Source organism: Gopherus evgoodei, chromosome 15 (assembly GCF_007399415.2).
Source record: "Gopherus evgoodei ecotype Sinaloan lineage chromosome 15, rGopEvg1_v1.p, whole genome shotgun sequence".
Lineage (NCBI taxonomy): Eukaryota > Metazoa > Chordata > Testudines > Testudinidae > Gopherus > Gopherus evgoodei.
In genome coordinates, this window is record NC_044336.1 from 15,515,867 (window position 1) to 15,542,339 (window position 26,473).

A 26,473-nucleotide genomic window follows, 5' to 3' on the forward strand; every position below is an offset into this window, starting at 1 on the left:
CCACTGAAAAACTCTGAGTGACTTCAGCAGGGGCAGTATTTCACCCCAGATATATAGCAATATACAAATGTTAAGGGTAAAATGTTAAAAAAATGCCTAAGTGATGTAGGTCTGAGTTCCAAAATGTTGCCCTAGGTACTTAATCATCACGACACATCCGGCAAGATAGGTACCTGTTGTTACCCCAATTTAACAGATGAGGGAGCTAAGGCAGAGAAGTTAAATGATCTTGATAAGAGGAAGTTGGTGTCAGAGCCAGGCTTAGAATGCAAGAGACCCTGGGTCTCATCAATCCTGTACCTAGTTCACTGCTTAGCTGCCCCTGTGTGCAGCCAGATACCACACTATCCAGGAGAGGGCTTGGCTTGCAGCCCCCTCATGTCCTCAGGGGCAGCTGGGATGCCACAGCCCTGAGAGCCGTGAGCTCCTCGGAGATTCGCTGTAGAATTGAGGGACCTGTGGCTATGGTGTTCTGAGCCAATGGACCAGTCCTGGATATAGAGGAGCCTGGGGTAACCTGTGATCTTCAAGCAAAAAGTGTGTGGCAAGCTTTCATCCCTAGCTACTGGGTTAGATTATCAGAGCACTTTGCGAGGAAAAGGGGGAGAAGCTTGAGAGAAGAGATTCTCTCCTTTACACTACATGGCACAGTTCCTACACACTTGGGATGGGATGGGGCGGAGGGATAGCCCTTAGGTTGGCTCTGCAATTTGGCACCTTTCACCAGCATCAAACTATGTGTGAAAGGACTAAAATGCAGTGCGAGCCCAGGGTAACTTCATTTTCCAGTCTCCTCAGGGAGAGACACGGGAAGCCTCCCTTCCTTCTGCTGTAAAATTCTAGAGGATGAACATCAGAACCAGCCAGGAGTATTGTTGGAGGATGGAAAGGTGGGGGAGTGACTGCATTGTGCTAAAACTGCCTCTCAAAGCTTTCTGAAAAACAGCAAGTGGCAAATTCCTCTTCTGCCCTTTTTGGGTTCTTGGCCAAGACGCTGTTAATATTTATCCACTCTTATGGATTAATAGTTCATGTTAAGAAAAGGCAAGATAACTGCAGATAAGGGAGCACTGCCTTCACTGTTCCTAACATTTTGTCTGCTGGGTGGCTAATGCAAAGAAAGAAATGCTCATTCAGCAAGAAGCAAATCCTAAAACCCAAACTGCCTATTACAAACCATTCTAATGGGCGATAAAGTTCTCTTATTTATCTTTGTCCTCAGTTCTAGAAAGCCATTGCAAAGGCAGATTCTCTGGTCACCTTCTATGGGCCAAATCCTGCAGTTTGTCCTTTTTCAGGCAAAATTACCACTGGAGTCAAGGAAGAAGAATTGAACGATCTGGCCTCGAGAATATAGTGGCAGTGGGGAAGCGCGTGTCTGTGGAAGGGGTGGGGAGTGGGTATTGTGTTGGAATGTGCATCTAAGAATGGCTATACTAGAATATCTGTGGCATTTATCTTACCGTGATTTAACAAAATCTCACATCTTGACAGGCGGAGGCCCTTCCTTTTCCTCACTGAACGTGAATTTCACCTCTGAGCATTGGGTCAGCACCAGGCATATTCACAGCCTATGTCCCCTTGGCCTAGTGCACAGGAGTGAATTTCACCCTGAATGCAGTTCTGCACCAGTGTTACTCCATTGGTTTGTGTAGTTACTCCTGGTTTACACCGTGAGAGGAGAATCGGGCCCTGTGGTTGCACTTGTGAGATCATCCAAGGATGCGCTGTTGAGTTAAGCTCTAACAGACCTTTTCCATCGATAATGTTTATGATTCCGTTATTAAAATGCTTCATTAATCCTGATGGCCAATTTATGCTAAAATCTGCAATGTTAATGGAGCTCCCAGTTCCAGTGATAGCAGGAGAGAGATTTTAACTGTGCATTAGCTACACTCTTGGGCAGTACAGAGAGGCTAATCCCACTGGCATATGTTACTATAGTTATTACAGCACTGTTTGGAAATAAGTGGATTTGACAGAAACCTGGTGGGAAAAGAAATCCTGAGGACAGAAAATGCTATTTTTCCCTCCACTAACATGTACAAAACCTAATACCTCATCAGCCTGCGCATAAGCTAAGCAACAGTGGGAGCAATGGCTGTTTTCAGTCGTTCTCCATTACAACGGCATCCTTACCTACAGAGCCACCTAGAGACTGAAAGTGGCAACTACTAGGGTCTAAGGAAGACGGTCTGCAGTGTAGGAACTCTATTGATTATTCACTGCCCAAAAACCTCGGTGCTGAGGTTAAGGTTGGGGTGTGAATTTTCCCTAGCTCTGCATCAAAAAAGCTATAAGAATCTGAAATTGGTATGGCCAGCTGCGTGGAAATGGGCTGTAATTTGAGAACCCCTTGACCAAATGACCCCAACTTTGATCTACGTCAGCCTCTCTTGTGACATACCAGTTTTCAAGATAATCTCCCTACATTCATGGGTTTTAGAGCAATTTGAATATTAAAATCAGCCTTTTATTGAGGGGGCGGTGCCTGAAGAACCACTAGACCAACTGATCTCAGACAGGCACTACTCTCTCCCAGCGCTCTACATCTGCAAGTGTAGCCAAGCCCAGAGACACTAGATTTATGTCTTATTACAGCAATCTGTAACCTGCTACCCCCCTCTTTTTGTCCCATGACTGCAGAGGTGTTAATGGGCCACTCTATCTTGAATTGGCCCCGTACAATATGTGCTAAACAATCTGTTCCACTTTGCATTTTGCTGTGATGCTGGGTCTACCTTTCCCAGACCTGAAGAAGAGCTCTGGGTACCTCGGAAGCTTGTCTCTCTCACCAACAGAAGCTAGTCCAATAAATGCTATTACTTCACCCACCTTGTCTTTCTAATATCCTGGAACCGACATCGCTACAATGACACTGCATATAATTCCTGTCCTAGAATCCACAAAAATTACCTGGGAAGGGGTATGAGCAGCAGGTGCTGGACAGACGCTGAACAGAGCTTACCTGCAAGCACAGCCAGGGAGTAACGCTGCTCAGTACTGTTTCAGAGACAGCAGTGTCCGGGACAAAGGTGTACTGTCACAAACAGCAACGAAGGCTTGAATGTGGATGTTGCTGAGTAGCAGTGGAGACTCTCAAAATCACATCCCTTTCTAAAACATTGTATGTGGAATTTTTGTTTAAATGACAATAGGAGTGGTCTGGTTTGTGGTGAGGTAGCTAATGTAAAGACACCGTTTAATGCAAATACATCCCAGAGGGCAATAAAGGACAGAAACTTCCTTATTCCCATGCCCCAGCCAGATAAATTGGCTGGCCTTGGTTTGTCTATCTCTGGGTAGGAGGGAGTTCTTATCTATCAGACCTTTAAGAGACTATATTCTGGGCCTCAAGGCTTGTTTTTCTGTTAAAAGTAGCCTCACAAAGGACTGACTTGTCTTTCTGTAGATAAAGAGAACTCAAATATCACCAGCTGTCACCAGGAGGAGATTTGGGCAACTTTATGAGAGCTAGCTGGCTGAAGCTCAATCCAGATAAGACTGAAGTGATGCTGGTAGGCTAAGTGACATGGCAAGGCTGATTTCGCCCCTTTTGATTGAAGATGTGTTCCCACCATTCATTAACTGTGTTTCGAATCTGGGGGTGGCATTAGACCCCCAGCAGCTGATAGATGGTCATACGGCAGTGATGACCAGGAGTGTTTTTTACCATCTGTAACTCAGCAGGAGATTGCTACCATGGATCCAGGTCTTTGCCACCTCAAAGTAGGATTATTACAATATGCTCTGTGTAGGGTAAAAATTTGGACCAATCTGAAAATTTAAGGTAATGCAGAATGCTGATGCCCTTTAAGCTTTGCTTCTTGGTGGCAGCACATGTCACTGGTTCTCCATGAATTGCCCTGGCTTACTTTTGGTTTCTGGATTGAATTTAAGGCACTGTTTTTAATCTGTAAAACCCTAAATGGGTTCAGACCTTGTTACTTAAGAGACTGCCTCCCTCCTTGTGCTGAACTACCACAGATGTAATCAGTAGGGATACTTGAGTTGGCTCTCCCTCAGTTTAAAAGAAAGGGGGCTGGCAATACAGGGTTCTCTTAGAGGGCTGACCTTCAAAGCTTGGCGCAAGGCACATTTGTTTATATGGGTAGCTGTGGTGGTGAGAGCCATTGAGAGAAATCAGACATAAAGGAGAGCAATCTGAGGCTATGCAGATGGGGGGAGGGATAGCTCAGTGGTTTGAGCATTGGCCCGTTAAACCTGAGGTTGTGAGTTCAATCCTTGAGGGAGCCATTTGGGGATTTAGTTGGGAATTGGTCCTGCATTGAGCAGGGGGTTGGACTAGATGACCTCCTGAGGTCCCTTCCAACCCTGATAGTCTGTGATTCACAACTATGATATATTTCCCCCCCCCCTGTAAATTTGGCAGGAGCACTTTTAGAGCCTGGGATCAATACCTCTTTTTTGTTTTGTATATAAATCTAATAATAAATCCTAAAGGCTAATAGAGATTTGCCATTCACTTCAATAGTTGCAGGATCAAAATCAGAGCCTTAAATAATTGTATGGACTGATTAATCACTGTATATTGCTTGGAAGATGGAAAAATCTACCCTTACTAAAGTCCCTAGGAAGGGTATCATCTCAACTAAGAAGTCATATTCCTTATTGAAGAAAAAGCTTTTTGTTCTACACTGATGGCCTAAACCCCGTGGTACCATCAGCATGCCAACTTTGTAATAATAATCACAGGACTCTGCATTCCTATAGCACTGTCAAGCTAAGGACCGCAAAGCCTTTTATAATAATAATAATGAATTAATCCCTGGGGGCCTGAGATATATTGTTATCCCCATTGTACTCACTAGGAAACAGAGGAACACAGATTGTCAGTTATGGAACATGCACCATTCCCATTGATGCTGGTAATATACAGAAGTCAATGGGACATTTCAATGGGGGCAGGATCGGGGCTAAAATCAGGTTAGACACGTCTCCCAATGGTCTCAGGATTTGTGGGTCTGTCCCGCTTTGACCCCTCCAGCCGCTCTGTCCCAGTTGAAGGAAAAATTTCCCACATTGATGGCTGCCAGGGGAGGGGACATGAAAGGGCCCCTAAACCTAGAGGCATTATGATCTGGCACAAGTATGAGCTTGCAGTGCCACTCATAGAGGGAGTTGGACAGGTCAGACCCTGGTGGTGCTGCATCCTGCTTTAGCCACTTGAAATGTTAGGAGGCTTTTCCAAGATCGAACAGGAAGTCAGTGGCAGAGACAGAACCTCAGTCTCCTGATTCCCAGCCCCATGCCCTAGTAACAAGGCCCAGGCAGGGGATTTAGGGACCGTGTGCTGCTCTATGGGGGGCCAATCAGAGTGATCCTCCCCCAAGTGTGGGAGGGGAGGTGAAACTTGCACTGGAATAAGTGTGTTTGGGACCAGTCCCCTCTGCCTCGCACTCCATCCCCAAACAAACCAGCCCTCCCCACCGCCCCCTCTCTATGGTACTTCCTAGCCGGGAGAGACTCTACACTGTGCTCCAGCCTAGGGGGCGAACCTAGTTATATGCACTGGAGGATAAACCATAGAGACGGAATACACAGGCCTGGGAAAAGGCTCTTCCTCTCCAACAGGCGGTGTTCCGGGAGGGGCGTGGTTATGCTAATTAAACATTTGCCGTGTAATTGGTTCATGAGCACGCGGGGGTGGACCTATGCTAATCAAAGGGCTTTCCGCCATTTGATTGGCTAATACGGACGCAGGGCGGAGTCGCTTTGCTGCCCGGCCGCGGGTCTGCGGAAGAGATAGAGCGTCTCGTCTCCAAGGGGTGGGGTGCTCCTAGCGCGCTGCCTTAGCATGGGTTCGAGCTGCGGCCGTGTCTGCTGGAAGTGGGGGTCTCCCCTCCGCCGCCTCCCGGGTAAGGGGGCCGTCCGCTTGCTGCGCCGGGGCTGGAGAGTGGGGGTACGGGCCCCTGGCTGTACGGGGACTGGGCTGGGAGGGCACAGGAGCCTGGCCTGGCTACAGGGGGACTGGGGGGTGAGCCCCTGGCTATAGGGGGACTGGGGGGTGGGTATGGGCCCGTGGCTATAAGGGGACTGGGGGGTGGGTATGGGGGAACTGGGTATGGGCCCCTGGCTATAGGGGGACTGGGAGGGGTATGGGCCCCTGGCTACAGGGAGATTGGGGGGTGGGCCCGTGGCTATAGAGGGACTGGGCTGGGAGGACATAGGAGCCTGGTCTGGCTATAGGGGGACTGGGCTGGGAGGGCAAAGGAGCCTGGCCTGGCTATAGGGGGACTTGGGGGTGAGCCCCTGGCTATAGGGGGACTTGGGGGTGGGGGTGAGCCCCTGGCTATAGGGGGACTGGGGGGTGGGGGTGAGCCCCTGGCTATAGGGGGACTGGGGGGTGAGCCCCTGGCTATAGAGGGACTGGGCTGGGAGGGCATAGGAGCCTGGCCTGGCTATAGGGGGACTAGGGTGCAGGTAGGGGAGCTGACTACAGAGAGAGCTGGGGAGGGCATAGGAACTTGGTTATAGAGCAGTGGCTCTCAGCCTTTCCAAACTACAGTCCCCCTTTCAGGAGTCTGATTTGCCTTGGTTACCCCAAGTTTCACCTCACTTAAAAAGAACTTGTTAAAAAATCAGACATAAAAATACAAAAGCATCCCTGCCCTATTATTGAAAAATTGCTGACTTTCCTCGTTTTTGCCATATAATTATAAATAAATCAATTGGAACATAAATATTGTACTTACATTTCAGTGTATAGTCTATAGAGCAGTATAAACAAGTCAGTGTGAAATTTTAGTTGTACTTATTTTGCTAGTGGTTTTTCCGTAGCCTGGTGTAAGGCTAGGCAAATATTCTAGATGAATTGATGTAACCCTTGGAAGACCTCTGTGTACCCCCAGGGGTACATGAAACCGTGGTTCAGAAGCACTGCTATAGAAGGACCGGGGAGCCTGGCTATAGAGGGACCTGGGCGGGGGGGGCGCGTGGGGAGATGGGAGCCTGGCTATAGAGAGATTGTGGAGCCTGGGGGAGCAAAAAATGGATCGGGGTGGGGGTTGTTGGGGTAGGAGCTGAGCTATGGAGTCAGTGACTTGGGAATTTAGGGGTGCAGGGGAATGGGGATTATGTAGCTGAAGGAATGCAAGGAGCAGTGTGACAGTGAGATGGAAATGGGAAAGAAGAGTTGAGAGAGAACCACCTGACATTTTGATGTCCAGGCCCTTAAGAACATAAGCTGGTTATGAAGCCTGGAAAGTAACTAAGGTGAAGCCTGTGTTCACAAAAGGCAATTGGGCTGATTCCAATGATGCCTGAGCCTTCACTCAGGGAGGTGATAGTCCAAGGGAAGAACAGAAATAGGCCTATCCTGAAATGGCCAAAACACAGATCCTGGCTGTCCCCCAAATAAAGTTGTGCCCTCAAAGTTGTTTGCTCTTGGAAAGAGTTAATAAAGCAGAGCCTCCCCTGGAGGCCCCTTTGGGCCTGTTTTTTGGAAGAGCTGAACACCTGCAACAACTGTTAATTTCAGCTGTAGTTGTGGGTGCTTTGCACTTCCATAGTCAGGCCCCACGTGTCTCAAGTTGAGTAGCCACAACCCCTCCTGGAAATGTGGTCCCTTGGTGATGTAGGAGTGGTTAGCAAGACTGCTGATGACATTAAATTGTTTTAGCTGATTAAAAATGAAGCAGCCAAAACCACTGCAGACTTGTGAGATGGATTTGGACACAGTGCAGGGGAGTGAGCAATGTAAAGGCAGATAAAGTTCAACTGGATACATATACAGCAATGCATATTGCTAAAACTACCTTAAACTTCTCATCTGCTGCTAGGCTCTGAATTTGCAAGACTTTTTCCAGAAGAAAATTTGGAAGTAAAGGGGGAGAGAGCTCAATGCAGATATCCGTCCTGTGTTGAGTATCGGTCTAATTAAAAACAATAATACTAAGATGCTCAGTGTTCTGTTGAAGGGAGGAGACATTTAAAAAATGATATTGTATCAAACGATACATTCTATATGGTCCAGTTTATTACCTCAGTTTATGAAAAAGAGAGCAGAGAGGAAAAAGATCCAGAGAGGGGTAAAAGAGAGAGGTGTTGAGGGATTTTTATGCAATGAAGTATATAAATACTAGAAGTTAGCCTTAAACTACAGGAGTTAGAGTAGATTTAACTATGACTTTCAAAGCTATGATCAGCTCTTCCTTTTATTCCTGTCCTGTAACTTGAGTGCAAAGGATCACTTTTTCTTTAAAGTAACCCTGTCCAATACAAAATAGTGTTGTAAATAAACCACCAATTTCCTGATGTTAATAACATCTAGGGTAACTAGAAGTAAAAGTACTCTGTAGTGATGCTTGTTCCAAAGACTTCACCATATCAGTTAGCATTTGGAGGGTGAGAGCCCTCTTCCTTGTTAAATATATGTACATTTGGACATAGGAGTGTGCGCCTTGGTGGGTTGTTTGTTAGTAGGATAGAGAGACCCAATGCTGGTTTAAGCTCAGGTCAGTAGTGACTAAATTGTAGCCATCTGATTACTGCTGGATGGCCTTGGCAGAATGAGCTGGTTTAGTCCAGTACTCAATGAACAAATAGCTATGATGGTGATTTTTGAGATATGGACAATACTAAATTGGGGTCCTGGTCTGCGGTCTCGGCAGAGAAGCTGAAGTTTGCATGGACCATGGAAACTGAACTTCTTTCTGTCCTTCTAGGTCAGGGTGAATCATCAGCTTGTCGGGGTGGAATGGGGAGGACACTTGCATTGCTATTGCATTTGCCTTAGTGTTTTGTAGAGAGAGAATTTCAGGCTCCAGTGACATCCGGCTGCTGCCATTCACCTGGCATAGATTCACGAAAAATTACCCACCCCTGCAAGCATATAACCTCCTCCTTTCTGAGAAGAAAATTCTGTTCCTGTCTTGCACTTCTGTCATGCCATTCCTCTGAAGTCATCAAAATACTTTAATCAAAATATTAATGAATGAAGTCCATGTTTCCTTGTGAGGTTGGCAGAAATTTCTCTAACTGATTTACAGATGAGTGAACAGTGGCATCAAGAGGCAAAGTTTCAAGGGAAGCCAGTGTCGGAGCCTGGAATGGAATCCAGGACTCTTGACGCCTACTCCTCTGTGCTAACTACCTTCCCCAGACACACTCCATTTCTAAAAGAGTCCAGTTAACGCTTCAGGTGCAGTGTGAGTGGATCTGGGTAACCGCTTCCTAAAATAGTTACAAATATCAAGGGCACTGAAGAAAAATATCAGGGTTTGGCAGAGAGTTGTAGTCCCCGGCATTTGACCCCAGTGCATTTTTGCTTTGAATGTCTTTGTACTTAGTGGAATAAAACTTCTCAGCTGACTACCAAGGCTATGCTGGACTATGACTGAAATCACTATTGTCTCCAGCCCTTCCGGTTGCTGTTTAATCGGATCACGTTAAAATTTATCAATGACCTATTCTCTGAATAGCCTGCAGTGTGGGGAACGCGAAGCACTAGATTGCCGTGGCAGTGAGATCTTTTGTTGGGCTTTCACTCAGGAGGAAAATCTCAAGTGGCAGCCCCCACCTGATAACACAGTCAGAGGTGGAAGGGGAAGCCATAGTGTCCAGCTCACTGCGGAGAATGGAGTGCTGAAAGGGACTTAAAAAATGAAATCATCACAAGGGGAGTCGTGCTATGGCCCATTTCAGTAAAGAATCCCTTTGAAAGGGGAGATCTGTTACCTAGCAGAAACCCTGGGCACATCCCTGATGTTTTCCTGTTGGTGGCTTTTCTTTCCATGGTATACGTGTTCCTAAGGGTAACTTTTAGCCTTCCGTTTTAATTGGTTCTAAGTCCCGTGTTTGCTTAATGCGGAAGGGCTAGCTCTTAGAAACCTTTCGCACCCCTCCCTGTTCTGAGGTCCAGCCAGCATGCATGGAAAATCCTAGCAGGATAAAAACATTTGTGTCAAGTGTGGTATTTTCTCTGCTCATTGACTCTGCTTTTGTGCTCTTTGCTCAGGTTTCAGCAGGCTGCTTTCTACAGCTGCTCTCGCTCCTCAGATATGTGTTGTGGGGAGTGGACCTGCTGGGTTTTACACCGCCCAGCACCTCTTGAAGGTAACTGGCTTCCATTCAACATAAGAGGAGATATTCAGCCTCTTGCTTGCTGGCATATGGGCCACAGACATCCCATAATTCAGGGGACGATTCTCTGATGCCTGCACTGTGTTGGGGTGTCTCCATCAAGCCTATAAGGCTGTCACTATAAATTAAGGCAAAACTATGCTTCTGTAATAAGATATACCACAAATATCTATCTACTGGGCTTTTAAAATTTTTATTCTACAAAATGCTGGTAACATTCATCTATAAATATATGGACACCAGGGAGAATTGCTTTAGGTCCTTCTCCATATTGACTAAGCCAAACAAATGAACAAACAAATGTCACTTAACAGTAAATGTCAGAATCTTAGTGGATCAGTTGTTGGTCTGGCGATGAGAATAGTTATAAAACCTGCAGAGTGCTGCTAGTGATAAGTCACATCCATAATTGCTTAATCAAGTGAGGTAACTTGCTTTTTGCTGTCTCTGAAGTACCCTTGAGCATGCTGTGGTATAAAACTCTGCATTTTAGCCATTCATGAACTTCAAGGACAAATTTCAGGGCTACTTAATCTCCACAAATAGCACAAGAGAGACGCTGTCTCAAAATATTAGTTGCTAACAAAGTACTTAAAGCAAAAAGTCTGATGGTGTCTAAAATACATACCAGCTACAAACCTAAAATGTGTATAATCAACAGTAAGATTTTTAGGATCCTGGCCAGCATTGTTAACTGCTGTTGTGGGGAGGGGAGGGGGGCGCAAAGGGGTGAAATCTGGGGTATTTTTCACCCAAGATACATTTGCAGTAATTGCTTAAATACCCAGTGCTAAACTCTCCATGACGGGCTGGTCAGACATGGATCTCTGCTGGCAGTGTTTTGCAGCATCTCATATTCCTTTCACTGACCTAGAGGGCGTGTCCTAAGATAAAATAGTTATTGCACAAAAAACAAACAGCCACAGTCTCTAGCTCAATATGGCGTTCCTATTGGTGCGAGTTAATGAATCTTCAGGTCAGAAGGTAGATCCTCTTGTTAAGTTTCTTTAAATAATTCCTTTCCTCTTTCTATTGAGGCAGGCTGGCAAAATCCACAGTATCCCAACCTGAGAATGTGGTTTAGTAGAACACAGGAGAGTTTTGTCTGCAGATTCAAGATCAGTGTCTCTTAATGTGCAGCCAGTTTCTGCAGCAGAAGGTTGATGTTGGGCCCCTGTTGTTAGCCACTTAGCTTGTGTGCTTTTGTTCTCGCTTGATTGCTTATTTTATAACTGTGAACTTGCTCTTCTTCTCTAGCACCACAGGCTGGCCCGGGTGGATATTTATGAAAAGCTACCAGTTCCCTTCGGCCTTGTTCGTTTTGGAGTGGCACCAGACCACCCTGAAGTCAAAGTTAGTATTGGCTTTCCCTTTGCCTAACAGGGTTGAGGTAGGGTGACCAGATGTCTCGATTTTATAGGGACAGTCCTGATTTTTGGGTCTTTTTCTTATTTAGGCTCCTATTACCCCCCTATCCCCTGTCCCAATTTTTCACGCTTGCTGTCTGGTCACCCTAGGTCGAGGGGTGGTGGAAATGGAGAATCCGTGTCGGTAGCTTTGTCCAGGAGTTGTGAACTGGGTTTGGTGGTCCACTTACACCATTGTGAGCTGAGACAAGTTGTAGGCCCTCTCGAGAGGTATAAGAAGCCCCAGTGTTGGGGTGCAATTCTTGTTTGTAGGGGATTCTCTCTCTGTCATGAGGCCCGTTTTCTGTTGCCAGAGCAGGTCTGGTCAGGCATTCCAAGGACAGAAGTGATGTTTGCCAAATAGACAAGGCTACTGGGAAGCAGAGGCGTTGGCGACTAAAGTAGGGGAAAAGTTTGGAAATGTGGGGAGGTGCACAGGGCTGTCTTTACCCATATGCAAACTATGCAGTTGTGTAGGCACCAGGAAATTTGGGGCACCAAATTTCCTGGTGCTCTATACAGCTGCATGCTGCACCAGCCTCTGCTCCACCTCTTCCCCAGGGCCCCTGCTCTGCCCCACGCCACCTCTTCCCCAAAGCCCCCACCCCTGCTCTGCCGTGCCCCTTCTCACCCCTGCTCCACTCCAGCTCCTTTCGCACTCCCCTGAGGACTCCAGAAGTGGTCGGGGCTGCCCTCACTGGTAAGTAGAGTGGCCTGGCCCCAGCCTGCTCTGCTCCCCTGCCTCCCAGCCGCACTGCTGGTGAGAGCTGGGGGGCAGTTCCCCCTGCCCCCTAAACCTGGGAGCCAGGGGAACAGAGTAAACTGGGGCTGGGTCACTCCGCTTCCTGCAGGAAGTGGCCAGCTCCCCCGCTCCTCCCCGCAGAGGTCTGGCACCAGCCCCCCCCATTCTCCACTGTGGAGGTCTGGGATGAGGCCCCAGACAGACCCCTGCGGGGTGGGAGGGCTGCGTAGGGCACCAAAAGAGCTAGGGTTGGCCCTGGAAGTGCATATAAGAATGAATTGCTGCACAGTCCGATTTCAAGAAAGAGCTTTCACATTAAAAGCTGGGAGTGTCAGGCAAGGATATCTGCACCAGAAGGTCAGTGCTGGGATTGTTCAGTAGCACCGAACATAAGAACAGTTGGAACTTTGCATTGTTCCTCTTGATGTTGGTGAGGTCTGTTCAAGGGGCAAAATTCAAGTTAGTAAAACTTCCAGGCAAGTGTTTCTTCAAAGGGGCAAACTCGCACTAGCAGTGAATGGATCTTTTTTTGTTACTATTTTTTGCCGTTTGTCGCTTCCTTTCGACAGATCTTACTGGTGTGGTGCCAAGCCGTGGATAACTGTGTTTATTTTAAAATGAAATATTCAAGCCTTTGTCAGATAAGAGCTATGCGTCCTGGAACAGCCAGCATGAATTAGAGAGGGAGACACTGACCTACAGCTTCAAGGCCACATGGGGGCATTGAGGACCTATGCATCCCCAGACCATGCCTCTGTCTCCTCTCTGGCTGTGCTTTGTAGGACGTGCCGTGTGGCTGTTAAATTTAAACCCTTTAAAACTTCTTTTGACCCAACAGAACGTAATCAACACGTTTACTCAGACAGCGCATTCCGATCGCTGTGCCTATTATGGGAATGTCACTATCGGGAAGGACGTGATGGTGAAGGAGCTGCAGCGGGCTTATCATGCGGTGGTTCTGGTGGGTTAATGGTCTGTGTGTCTAGTGGGGAAAGGACTGGGGTGGTGTCGCAATCAGATCCAGAACGCTTCACTCCTTCCTACCGAGTTTTGGGGTATTGAGTCTGTTGGATTCCCCCACTGTTTAGCCCCTCCTGTCAAGTTTGGTTATTAAGGGAGAGGGAATCTCTCTCTCTTAGGTTTTTATATTTTCTCTATCATTGTAGTGTCTTAGCTCCTCACAATTTTTAAATGATTTATCTTTACAACACCCCTGTCTGGTGGGAAACCAAGGCACAGAGAGGCTAAGTGACTTGCCCAAGTCACACAGGAGGTCTGAGAGTGTCTCTTCACTACCTGCCGGATCGACGGGAAGCAATCGATCCAGTGGGGATTGATTTATTGTGTCTAGTCTAGATATGATAAATTGACCCCCGAGTGCTCTCCTGTCGATGCCTGTACTCCAGTGCTGAGAGAGGCGCAGGCAGAGTCGACCGGGGAGCGGCAGCAGTCGATTCACCGTGGTGAAGACACCACGGTAAGTCGATCTAAGTACGTCGACTTCAGCTACTTAGATTGATCCCCACTCTGGTATAGACCAGGGCTGAGGTAGAGCAGGGAACTGAATCCCCGTCTCGCTGGTCACAGATGAGTGTCCTAACCAATGAACTGCCCTTCTGAGCGTGAAGTGTCAGGTCTGAGGTGGTGGGGGATGAAATTCACTCTATTTTGGCTAGAAAAGAGGGTTTTTTGAATTTGTGAGTAGCTGTGCTGGTGAATATTTCCTGTAGCCATTCAGCCTGACGTGCACATCCCAGAGCGCGTTGCTGATCTGGAGACAGTTCACCTACAGAGGGAACCGTATCCCCTCCTGTCCCGTAGAGAGATGGCTGAGTTAGTAGCAGGGAAATGTCTGTTCCTTGTTTTCCATTGCAGAATGGAAAGAAACTCCCCTCCTGATTGGAACTATCATTCTGAGTCCGGTGCCCTGGGGATCGCATATGTCTGTAACATAGTCCGCCATAGTTCTCCTTGCTGCCGAGACGCGGGAGAAAATAGCTGCTAGTCTAAAAAGCGACAGGCTTTATGGCTATTTGGGGAGTGAGAGGCGGGTCCCAGAGGAGGAGATGCACAGTTACCCTTTCTTCAGGTTCACATTGCCCTTGCCCTAAAAAAGCAGCTTGAAAGCCCCGCTCTCCCTCGCCACACCTCTGTGTCTGATGTAGTCCAGCCTGGATAGATTAGTGTGATGAGCAGGGTGTCCTGCAAGCCGAGAAGAGCTGATAATTCCACAAAACTCACTGGGGTCTTTGCTGTGCTGATCTACTACCCCAGGAGGTGCCTGGATAGTATGGTGATTGGCAGCAGTACAGTATCCAAGAGATGCAATGGCTCCTCTGTGTTGTGTTTGTGGAGCTGGAGATTTGCATGACGTGTGATATTTATCCCCGGATCTAGTGGCATGTGTATGACTATGGGAATGTTGCTTCTGTCTCTGCAGAGCTATGGTGCTGAGGATAACCGAATCCTTGGAATCCCAGGGGAGAACCTTTCGGGGGTTTATTCAGCAAGAGCATTTGTGGGCTGGTACAATGGACTGCCTGAGAACAGAGATGTAAGGGTTTGTTTTTTCCTCTCTAAGCCTTTGCACTCTCTGTGCATCTGTATGCAGTCCTCCAGCTCTGGATTAGTGCCTGCCTGAAAGGCTTGCAATTGAAAAAGATTAATAGACACAAAATTAAATCCTTCTCCGATGTTAAAAATGTGAACAATTTTCACGTCAGTAAGAGAGAATTAGCCAGCTCTGTAGATTGGCAGCACTTCTTGGAGAGGATGTAAGGAAGCCCAAAAGGGACATTTTTAGGGCTGGGGAGATTAAGCTGGCTTGTCAAAATAGTAGACACTCTCAGAGATTCCCTGTGAGAGATAGGGGAATCCAGGAAACCTACAGGAGTGGGGGCCCAGGATGCGCTGAAAGAGATGCAGGCTGGGAAAATAACTGAATGTGGTGCAAACTAGCCATTCTGACAAAGCCACACTAGGCAACTGCATCTGAGGGAGTGACTGTTCGGCCTACCTGGGCCCTTTTATCTGGGTTAGAATGGCAGCTAGAGTGAAACAGGAGGCTGAAGAAACTTCTGCCTTTGTAAGAAGGAGGGGATGGAGAGAACCAGCCTTATGTGTGGTGAAAATGCCAGGACTGACTGGGTGTTGAATGTACTATTCAGTGGGATCTCTCTCTCCACACAGCTGAAGCCTGACCTAAGCAGCGAGACAGCCGTGGTCCTGGGGCAGGGGAATGTAGCTCTGGATGTTGCCCGAGTTCTGCTGTCTCCACTCGATATACTCAGGGTGAGTTGAGGGAGGCATTGTAAAACATAGAATGCAAGGTGCAGAGTTTGTATGAAGGGCCAGAAATCTAATTCAAATTCATTAGGGTTTGATGTAAGAGGGAAACCCAGACAAAATAGCTGATTAAAACAACCACATGTAGACTCATGTGTGGGTCCTGTTTTCAAGCAGAGCCTCTCTCCCTCCCAGCCTGCTTCCCCTCCTGCTCTTCCCGCAAGGGAGTCGTAGTCCTAGGTTTGTAATACCCAAGCATTGCTATGGGAGTGATCAGGGGAGTCATGGATTCAGCATTGGGATCCGGCTGATGGCACCAGCAGCTGGGCTGGTGGAAAAAGCATATTTGGTGCTTTTTAAAAAAAAAGGCAAAGAAAGCACCATGTTCCAACCTAGTTTACAATGCTCTAGAACTTTCCCCAGTGAGAAACATTCTCCTTACATACCCGAGAGCTAGAGAATGCAGGAATAGGGCTGGGATTCTCCCAGGACCAGCTGGCCTCTTCTGTAGCACTCAGGGCCCTTCATGGTGTGGAGATCATCACTTTATTTTGTCTCACACAACCTCAAACTCTGTGTTTTAAAGGCAATGAATGAGGCTCTGGCCCTTTCTCCTTGTAAGCAACAAAGAGGGAACTGCAGCCTGCCCCCTGCTGGAGCTGCTGGGAGGTTAGAAGTTTAGCCTGGGTTTCTCTTTTGGAAAGGGTGCGCATCTTCCCCACGCATCTCTGCTTCCCAGGGTCTTAGTGGTAGCATCAGCCTCGGCAGCACCCCATGTGCCTGCTATCCAGCCTCTTAGATCTTTTCCCTGCCATGCTCCCAGTTCGATAGCTGGAAGCTTGTTGGCAGCAGTTGCTGCATACAGCTGCTGTCCCAGATGCTAGCAGCAAGGGCCTCCCAGAGCTTTCTGTTCCTCTGGAACTGAAAAGAGGCTGATTGAAACTCAACTACTACCTGTAACATTAATGGCTAAATTTAAAAAAGCTTGGGACTTTGCCAATGTTTAGAGGCCTTACATAGTTACATGGATTGGGAAGTGAGAGCTGGGCTTCAAATGATGTGGTCTTTGGGACCAGAGGCGGTACTCAGCCCCGGTACAAGGGGGACATGGCACTTGTCTATGAGGTGCAATGTTCCCAAAGCTGACTCTGTGCCTTAGTCGGATTTGCTCCTTTTTTGTGCTGAATGTAGGTTCTTCCCCGCTTTTATCTCTGTGGAGCTAATCCCTCTACAAGTGAGTGAGTATGGAAGTTTGTTGCACCTTGGGCATCATCAGTAAAACTGTCAGCAAGTTCTGTTTGCAGAATCTTTATTTGAAGGGGGAAGGAAGAGGCAGAAAAGAGCCCTGCTGAGCTTTTCACATTGTCTAGCTTGTGATGCTGACGGTTAGGGGAAAAAACATATTTTGACTTCTGAACTGAGCAAATCAGATTTGGAACCCTTTGAGGTACTGTCCAGTGGAATCTCTACTTAGTCTGCTCTTCTGAGTAGTACTGCCCTTCTCATTTCTTTTCGGTCATAAGGAGGCTTCGCTAAGTGTTTTAGTCTACAACCCTCAGCCATGTTTTTCAGTGAGGCTGGTATAGATCCCATCACAGACTAAGTCAATAGGGGAGTTTCCTCCATTGTAGGGAAGGGTAAAGGGGCAAGTCACCAAATGCCCCTGTGTGAATCCCTACAGCAGAGGAGGTTAGAAAGGTGAGGTTCCTCATCCTGTTGGCCCCAAGCTTTAAATGGCTGACTGATTTGGGGTTGTGTGTCTGTGTTGTTTAATTTTTTTTAGCATCCTCTTAAAAGGCTTTTAAAGAAGGGAGATTTCGCTTTGAGGCTGCTCAGTAAGGTGTTACCTTGTTAACAGTGTAACGACTGCAGACAGGATTTTCAGTGAGTGCTGCATTAAGGCATTAGCTGTCAAAACCACCTCATGCAAAGGGAGGTGGCTTTGCCTGGGCAAGCAGATGTCCTGCTGTCTTCAACGTCCATGCTCTGCCTGCCTCTCTCTCCCACCACCTTCGTTCATTGTCACATCTTTGTCTTGCAGAAGACTGATATCACTGAAGGCTCCTTGGCAGCCATAGCCTGCAGTAAGGTCAAGCGTGTGTGGCTTGTTGGGAGGAGGGGGCCCCTCCAGGTAGCTTTCACCATAAAGGTAAAACTTATATGTTTGAGCTTACGGGTACTGTAATGTAACAGGATTTGCTGTGACTGTAAATCTAACCCTAAGCCCCTCTTCTGTGGGTCTAGTTAATTCAACCTGAGCTATTGAATCCAGTAATTGTGGCTTCGAGGGTCTACAAGAAGGCACGTGAATGCTGGCATCCTGGTTACTGTGCCCACATGCTGAACTCAGCCTCTCGCCTGTAAAGCAGGAGTTGCTAGCCTGTGCCACCTTTATGGTGGGAATGGCTTCTCTTTTGGATCTGTGCTGTTCTTATGGCTTCTCTGCCTTATCCACACACGGCACAGTGAGGCATCACGTCTTCCTGTCTGACGTTCCCAGGAGTTGCGGGAGATGATAAACCTGCCCGGTACCAGACCTCTCCTGGACCCTGCTGACTTTACAGGCCTTGGCGATGTTATTAAAGGTGAGGAATGTCTGCCCAGCACAACACAGGTTGGATGGTGAGATTTCCGTGGTGGGGTGACTACCCATGGGTTCTATCCGGGGGAGCTCTTGGAGATGAAGGATGAGGCCAGGGGGCCTTGCCCTGCTTTCCAAAACACAACCACTGGGCAACTTTACCCTCCCCTCATCACCCTCACATCTTGGAAACCAATCTCTGATTCCTGCCTTGCTCCGTGTTGTCACCTGATTGGATGCAATTGTTATGGTCTATTGGGTTGTAATGAGAGAGCTAATTTCTTCTTCCCCTTTGCCCTCATTTGCTTGGTAGACCATAAGGCTTCAGAAAAAGCCTCGCAATGCCCTGATTGACTAGCACAAGTTCCACCTGGCTGAGCCACAGTGACCAGCAGGTCAACGGGCTGAAACAGTAGCGCTGGTGGCGAGTATTCAAGGATGGCTAGCAGTAGGAGAGCTGCAACACCACCTGTGTCTAGAGGAAATGGACATTCAGCTCTTACCTGCAGCACGTTCCAGAGTTGTTTGTCTGCTCAGGCTTGTAACAGCATCACATGGATTGTTGGGGAGTGATGGGGAGATGGAGGAAGGGCAGGGGCAGGGGAAGTTGTGTGACTTTCAGTGAAGGAGAATACATGTCTGAAAGCCCATGTTCCAAGCTAAACTGGAAGGAGAATTGGGTTCTAAGGTGCCCTTGGGCTTTCTTCTCCAACTGTTGAATTCAGAGGCGGTGGCTTTTGGCAAAGCTGTTCCAAAGTCCCAATTGTGCGGCTGTGCCTGGCATGAGTTATCTGCCTTATTCATGGTTTAGAGTCTTGCAGATGCTGAGTGGATGTAATTCTTTAGCATTAACTGTACATTGGTCCAGACTCTCCTCCTTGCATGGTCCCTCTTTAGAGACTGACAGACCTTTGTTCAGGGTTCCTTATGCTCCTGCCTTTCTCCTTTAATTTTAGATATTCCCAGACCCAGGAAGCGTCTGACCGAGCTGATGATCAAATCAGCCCGGGAGAAACCTGGTGAGAAAGAGGCTGCTCTTTGGGCATCAGCAACCAAAGAGTGGGGCTTGAAATTCCAGCGCAGCCCGCTGGAGGTACTACCCGCTACTGACGGGAAGCAAGCAAGAGGCATCCGAATGGCCGTCACCAGGCTGGAGGTATTGACTCAAAGTTCTCTCTTTCTAAAGGATTTGCCCTCCCCGTGCTTGGCTGTCTGTGTTGCTGGGAGATGAGTAAAAGTCTGTTGCATCCACTTGGATCTGGAAATCCCTGGGCAATCCTTCTGCGTTAATCTAAAGACAGCTTGATACTTCTGGTCTAATTAGACCCAGCAGAACTGCCTGCTGTCTGAGCAGCTGGAATGACAGATTCTTGGGAAATCAGCCCTAGATCTCCCCCAGGAGCTGCTTCTGATACAAAGGGAACTTTCTGTCCATTGGTATTGATAGCTGCAGTTGGAGAATGCTCCAATAACCCAGCCTCCTAAATATTTCCAGTGACTCCAGGAGGGAGAAGGGAGATGTTGCTGTTTCTCCTGGGAGAGAAGACTCTCAACTCCATTTGCGTTACAGGCTCTTTAACTCTTTTCTTTCTTCTCTCTCTCTCCCTGGGTTACGTAGGGTTCAGGTGAGTCTGCCAGAGCTGTCCCCACTGGAGAAGTGGAGGAGCTTGAATGTGGGCTGATCCTCAGCAGCATTGGCTACCGGAGCCTCCCACTTGACTCTTCGATACCGTTTGATCCCAAACTGGGGATCATCCCCAACAGCCTGGGCAGGGTTCAGGGGGCACCAGGTTAGTATTAATGCTCCAGGTTGAGGTTTCCTCGTGTGTAGTGTTTGGGTAACAGAGCTTATAAGTGTGCGTGTGAGCGGCCGGGGAACATGCCTGTAGGAAGGTGGAGGAGTCGGTGGCCAAGAAGTTTGCGTGGATGGGTGGGTATGGGCTTGTGTAAAGAATGGGTCTGGGAACTGGGAAACCTGTGCTCCATCCCTATGTAGCTCGCAGGCTTCCTGTGTGACCCCTCCTTGGGCAGTTCAGTTATCTGTGCCTCGGTTTCCCCATCCACAAAAGTGATGTAATGCCTGTTTTAAAGGAGCATTGTGAGGCATAAGTCACCAGCATCTGGAAAGCACTGTAATATCCTCTGACAGAAATTGCTATTGATGTGTCAAGTATTGTAGCAGTTGGGCCATTTTGTGTCCTTACCAAAAAAATAAAAGGTTACAGTTTTAAAGACCTGTCCTGCATCTTGTCACATGAATAGCTCAGATACACAAATGACCCAAAAGCATGCTGTAATTATTATTAGTTTATTAACGAGAGATGGCAGCCTGCAATGGCTTCTTAGGGGTAACATTCTTGAGTCACTAGAAACTCCCATAGCAGCTCTACAGTGGGGAGGACAGCATGATTGAGACAATGCACTCTCTGCTACAGGGAGGGGAGCTACTACCCTAATATTCCCTACAATGGTCTTGGTAATGATGTGAGTGTGACGTATCTTGGTGCCAGCTGTTAACAGTGGCCAGCTACATCTGAGAGGGTGTGGGTGTAAAACTACGGTGGATAAGGAAATAAAGATCTATATCTAACTCTTGAGTCCCTTCAAGCTGAAGAAACAACTGTGTTGGGGTGTTGGCTGGACCCTATCCCCACATGTGTACTGGGGATTGCGTCAGAGCACGTCAGACTTTGTGTAACATGCTGTTACAGGTCTGTACTGCAGTGGCTGGGTGAAGAGGGGACCCACAGGGGTGATTATCACCACCATGAATGATAGCTTTGACACAGCCCAGTCCGTGCTAGAAGATCTCCAGACGGGGGTGCTGAACCTTTCAAACTCCAAGGAAGGCTTCAAGTCTGTGAGGAGCATCCTGCACAGTCGAGGTCAGTGAACTTGCATACATGAGTCCTTGTGTGTGAGTATCTGTAGCAATATGTGAGCCAGCCAACCTCCTTCCAGCAAACTCAAGCAAAAGTTCTAGCCTGAGACAATAGGTTAATGAACTGTCTCCTGAAATCTGGAACGTGGGCTCTAATTTGACTAAGGAAAAGGGTTTGATCTTGTCTCAGTCTGTAGTGGACGTTTCTCTTCTCCTTGTCTCCGAGGGGCGGTGGGAGAGAACAAATGCCATGCACGCTGGTCTGACTGTCAGTCTCTGCACGGGATGCATGCAGTAATAATAAGATCACAGTGCTGAGAGTCAGGATTTAATTGCATGGGCAAGGCTGAGTGGACAAAGCTTGCACAGCGCGCTCTCCATTCCGGGTGCTTTTTCATTTGTATAGACACTACCCATGTTTAAATTCCACCCACTCCCTCGTTTTTGTAAAGTCTTGGTTAGACTTCACTTGCTGATTAGACATATGAAGCATTTCTTGAGTCTCTTTATCCCTTTTGCTTTTTGCCGGGAACAGGCTTTTAAATTAAAGAAATAGTATGAAAATTGTGTGATGCATTTTAATTACAATTTACGGCACTCACTGAAGCAATAAGATGGACGGCCTAATGGCGCAGAATATGGAGAGACCTAGCTGGGTGCTTGCAGCGCACCTAAGGAGCGCTATTTTGAGCATCTCTGCTTATTGTTAACAAAACGAGGAACCTTGTGTATGAAGCTTTTGAGTGGTTACAGTGAATATATTGCGGAGAAAGGTGACAGTCCTGGGTCTGAGCTTCTGTTACCCGCTGGTCTGTTTAAGGACAGTATGAGCTCCCCACCAGGGCTGCACTTCCATAATTCTTCAGTCCTAATCCAGAGGAACCACTCCAAGAATGCAAGAGGAGTTCGTTCCATGGGCTGCTAAACCCTTGGTTTTGCTGCTGAGGCGACCAGAGAGCGTGCTGGTTGTGCTGCTAGATTCCTTGGTGTGAATACAAATCCATTTCATAAATGATACCCAATAGTCCTCAAACATAGCTCCTGCTTTCTACTAATCTAATTCGTATTCAAGTCAGCGATTTAGAGAGAAATTTCTACCCTCGGCCTGTTCTCAGTCTTTCCTATGACAGATCTCTCCTTGAGCCCTGTTGCACTTAGGCTCATAGGAATGATCACACCAGTTCAGGCCAGTCATCTTAATCCAGTAAGCTGTATCTTGCATTAGCAAATACCAAATTGCGCAAGTAACCCCTTAGGCAGTTATGGAATAGCCTACTATCTGGAGGGAAGTTTTCTTCCTAACACTCTGATTTATTGTTGACTTATGCCCTGAAGCATGAGGGTTTCTATCCTCTAATTTTTGTTTCCCTTCTAATGTAACTGTAAACAGTTTTTATTCTTCATACAAATGATTAATCTCTGTTTGAATCATACTAAACTCTTGGCAGTGATTTCCACAGGGTATTTATGGGAGCAGAGTGTGTAACACAATGTGTATCCAACCCCGCATTTTATTACTAAAAAAACCCCCACAGGTGGGGGACTGCAATTCTCTTTATTTAAATGTAGTAATGTTTGACAGTCATTGCAGGACAGCGCATGGTTGCTAGCTAAGGGGCATTTAAAAGCAGCACAATCCTTGAGTAAAGTGTCATTGTCAGCTGCATAAACAGCATGGCTGTTGCTATTGATTGGCTTTCATAGCAATGCTTCCAGGCACATTTGGGGACAGATTAAAACACCCCAGAGGGTCATTTACTGCTGCTGTATTTAAAGGCTTTCGGTTCAAGTGTGCTTCCCTCCAATAGTTCAAGACGTTTTAAGTGAATCAAGGCCGTTTCCCCTCCATGAGTGCTGCACTGAATATTGTTATGGCTTGCAAGTGTCTGACTAGTCAGATTTGACTGGATCTCTGGAGCGTGTCTTTTAACTGCCTTCGTGCTGCTGAGTTTTGAAGGTGCCTGTGTTTGCCAGGTTCTGGTTCTTCTGTTTGCTTGCATGTTTCATTCTTGTTCATTTGGGATATATGGACCTGTCCTTTCTCTTTTGTTATAACACCAGGGGTCCATCCAGTTACCTTCTCAGACTGGGAGAAGATAGATGCTGCTGAAGTGGCAAGAGGCAAGCTGGCTGGCAAACCTCGGGAGAAGATAGTGGATCCTCAGGAGATGCTGCAGTTGATAAGTCACTGAAGATGCCTATGCACAGCCCTCTGGGTCTGAGAAAATGACAGATCCACAATGTATCCCCTGCATCTCCTCAGCAAGTCCCATTCGCTGCTGGCCATGCCTGCCATGGAGGATTGGCACAGTCAGAACTGATTGCTGTTCTTGGATGCATGGGAGAAGGTGGGTGGCTCCAGGGGCCGGTGGAGCTGTACGGCAGTGAGCTGGAACTGACTCTGGCTTCCTAAAGCAGACATGAGTTTACACAAGGCCATGTGCTATTGACTGACTCCAGGTCTTTACAGCCTGCAGTCTTGTCTCCAGCCACCTTCCCTCCTTGGGTCAGCCCTATAGAGGGTCACTGCAGTGATCTGGGAGCTCGCTGTAGTTTGAGTCACTTGGGCGTTAACTGCTTAGTTGGACCAAGTGCCTCTTAGAGTGAGAGGCCCTGGCTCGCTGCTCTCCTCTGATCATTTACTGTACCTTTAAAGCCAGTGAGAGAAAATGAGTGACCGTCACCTTTCCATTCACACCAAAAGCCTGAAGCCAAATGGCTTTATTTCCTTGTAACCTGTGTCAGAGTCTGAGCAAGTTATTTTCTCTCTTTAAATCACCTATAAATAAGCCCTTTCTGGAAGAGGAAGGTGAAGTTGGAGCGACAGTTTGAGTGCAACCTCTTAATCTCTGTCTGCATTAAGCTTAGGGCTGGCTGGCCAGCCTAGGCCTGCAGCTAGCCTAAGAGCTGTGCAAATGCAGGGCCGTTCTTCTCATCCGCTGAGTGAGTGTTGCTTTCTGTCTGTCTGCAAACTTTACTAGGCAGTCTGTGTCCGTAAATCCTGGAGAGTCCTCATCTGCTCAACAGCACTTAATGATGAAAACCTAGACTGGGCTTGGGTTATTTTATTTTTTTAGCTGGGGGGTGGGAAATTAGTAAATATATAATTAACTTGTTCCAGAATATCCAGAATCATCTGTGCATTAGTATTTCAGAGGTGCAGCCTGCCCTGATTGTGACTAGCACCGATCTCTTGGCCTTTCTGCCTTTTTATGTAGTCTGTGTGTTTTGAAGATTATTAAACAGTCCCCTTTTCCTCTTTGACCAAATCGATCATGTTTTAAATGATTCCAGGTTTTGCTGCTAGACCGAGAGCCCCAATATCCTCTGTTTAGCTGCAGAAGAAGTATAGCATCATCCAGACTTCCTCACTGCTCTGCTAATGTGCTTTCTCTTTGACCTGTAGGGGCTACCTGAATGGCTGGACTGCATTTATGTCACATGTAAACTGTTCAGATCTGTTTCTTATGACAGCATCTGCAGATCCCCCTTGTAAATGTGACTGTTGTAGACCAGGTCTCTAGGTGTTAGGGGAATTAAATCTCTGTCCTCATGCAACCCTTGGTGTCTCTGCTAAAATGTATCAGTTGTTTTGCTGTTTTGTTGCAATGTGGACACCTGTCTGCTGGGAGGTTCCAGATTGTATTTCCATGCTCAGCATTTAGTCCAATTTTAGACAAGACAGATCTGGGCCTCATCTCTTTTTTTAAATCTCATTTGCAAACTCATTAAGAAACTCAGGAAATGTGATGACTGCTGGAAACATCTATGCAAATTAGCAGTAAAGCTTGTTGAACAGCTGTTTGTGCGAAGTGACTCCTGTTATGTCGTAAGGATGATGCATTTCTAATGTTAAACTCTGAGCTGGAGATTACGTGAATTCTGGATTTGGAAAGGTGATTAAGCTTTTTTTTTTTGGCGAGGCTGTTGACTGTAAAGTAATGAAATTGCTCTCTGTCCTGCTTTGGTGCTGGGCATACAGGAACATAACAATAGAGGAAACAATTGAAATGCATTGTGAGTGAGGTATTTGCCTGCGACATGATGTGATGGGCCAGACCTTGTTTGTCTGTAGTGGCCGGTGGTAAATGCTTTTTGCTCATGTCAACAGAGTTCACCGTGAATGTTAATCCCAAAGCATTGTGCTGGCTGTTTACACGGTATGGGGAGCGCAAACTTGGCTGTAAGATGGGTTGCAGTTGTCAGTTCTATACAAGCAGGGCTTCATGCCAGTTTTTAGGAAGGGAAAAATAACTGAGGGGGATTGAATGCTGTTACTTAGATAGGAATTTGGCCAGGCCAGGGGCTAATGCCCTCCGGGAAGTGCCATAGGACCATTAAGGATGCACAAGAGGTCAAGATCCAGGTTTTAATATCTCAGGCAGATGAAGGACTTTTATTGACAATTATGTCAATTCCTCTCATGTTCAGTGTTCCTTTGAACTGCCTGTTCCATAGCTGGCTGCATGTCATCTGTCCCTGACCGAGTTAATTCATCTCGGAATGGAGAGCTGGTTCCTTTCCCCTTGTCTTCACTCTGCTCTTTCATCTCTGTCTTCAGGGACCGGGGCAATTAAATCTCTGGTAAACTTCATTTCCCAATTACAGTCTGTCCATTAGGTGGCGCTGTGATGCCATTATTGTAACTCCTAAGAAGTACAGCAAGGGCAGTAGAGCCTTCCTAGGGCCTGGTCTACACTACACTGTTAAACCGATTTTAACAGCGTTAAATCGATTTAATGCTGCACCCGTCCACACCACACTGCTCTTTATATCGATTTAAAGGGCTCTTTAAATTGATTTCTGTACTCCTACAAAACGAGAGGAGTAATGCTAAAATCGATATTACTATATCGGATTAGTGTTAGTGTGGACGCAAATCGAAGTTATTGGCCTCATTATTTTACAGTAGCTACCCACAGTGCACGGCTCCAGAAATCGACGCTAGCCTTGGACCATGGACGCACACCACCGAATTAATGTGCCTAGTGTGGACGCGCACAATCGACTTTTATAAAATCGGTTTAAGCTAATTCGAATTTATCCTGTAGTGTAGACGTAGCCTAGGGCTGAGTGACAACCTACATTTGATGAATGGTGATGCCTGGCCTGAAAGAGCAAGTGGCTCATTAGCCACCTTTGTCTCGACTTTGTCTGCCGTGAGACTCAGCTTTTCCTGTGTGCGAGGTGGCTGCCTCCCTCTGTCTGAAATGATGTCCTGTCCGCGTCTGCTTTCGTCTCCTGCTTTCTTGGTGCTTTTCAGCTGTTCAGAGTTCAGTGCTGCACTTCAAAGGGAGCTCACCTGCAGTGAGGTGCAGTGGCCTGGTTTCTTACTCCTCCCTTTCCACCTCCCACACAACAGTAGCCATCTCAGACTCAGTTAATTCCCATGCTTTAAAAATCCCTTCAAGATACCATTAAAGTAGGGAGTATTAATCAATTTAAAAATACCATTATTAGACCATTGGGATCAT

General features: G+C 47.1%; 1 protein-coding gene across 3 annotated transcripts; it reads left to right on the top strand.

Moving 5' to 3' along the window:
- The first annotated feature begins 5,753 nt into the window (after positions 1 to 5,753).
- On the top strand, positions 5,754 to 25,685 carry FDXR (ferredoxin reductase). Of its 3 annotated transcripts, XM_030534480.1 has the most exons (12): positions 5,754 to 5,879; positions 9,980 to 10,077; positions 11,362 to 11,457; positions 13,091 to 13,213; positions 14,693 to 14,806; positions 15,442 to 15,543; positions 17,579 to 17,686; positions 18,038 to 18,122; positions 19,075 to 19,274; positions 19,737 to 19,908; positions 20,830 to 21,003; positions 23,061 to 25,685. In XM_030534480.1, exons 1-12 carry the CDS (start codon positions 5,819 to 5,821, stop codon positions 23,189 to 23,191), a joined length of 1,464 nt encoding a protein of 487 aa, XP_030390340.1. In that variant the 5' UTR covers positions 5,754 to 5,818; the 3' UTR covers positions 23,192 to 25,685. The 3 variants fall into 3 exon arrangements, with proteins under 3 accessions (XP_030390340.1, XP_030390341.1, XP_030390342.1); XM_030534481.1 differs by lacking the exon at positions 15,442 to 15,543; XM_030534482.1 differs by lacking the exons at positions 14,693 to 14,806; positions 15,442 to 15,543.
- The last annotated feature ends 788 nt before the right edge of the window (positions 25,686 to 26,473 follow it).

Bases quoted from the DNA above. Each gene is read 5' to 3' on its own strand.
- FDXR (XM_030534480.1), top strand. From the start codon at position 5,819: ATGGGTTCGAGCTGCGGCCGTGTCTGCTGGAAGTGGGGGTCTCCCCTC. The intron at 10,078-11,361 runs GTAACTGGCTTC...CTTCTTCTCTAG, and splicing joins CCGCCCAGCACCTCTTGAAG to CACCACAGGCTGGCCCGGGT. The intron at 14,807-15,441 runs GTAAGGGTTTGT...CTCTCCACACAG, and splicing joins GACTGCCTGAGAACAGAGAT to CTGAAGCCTGACCTAAGCAG.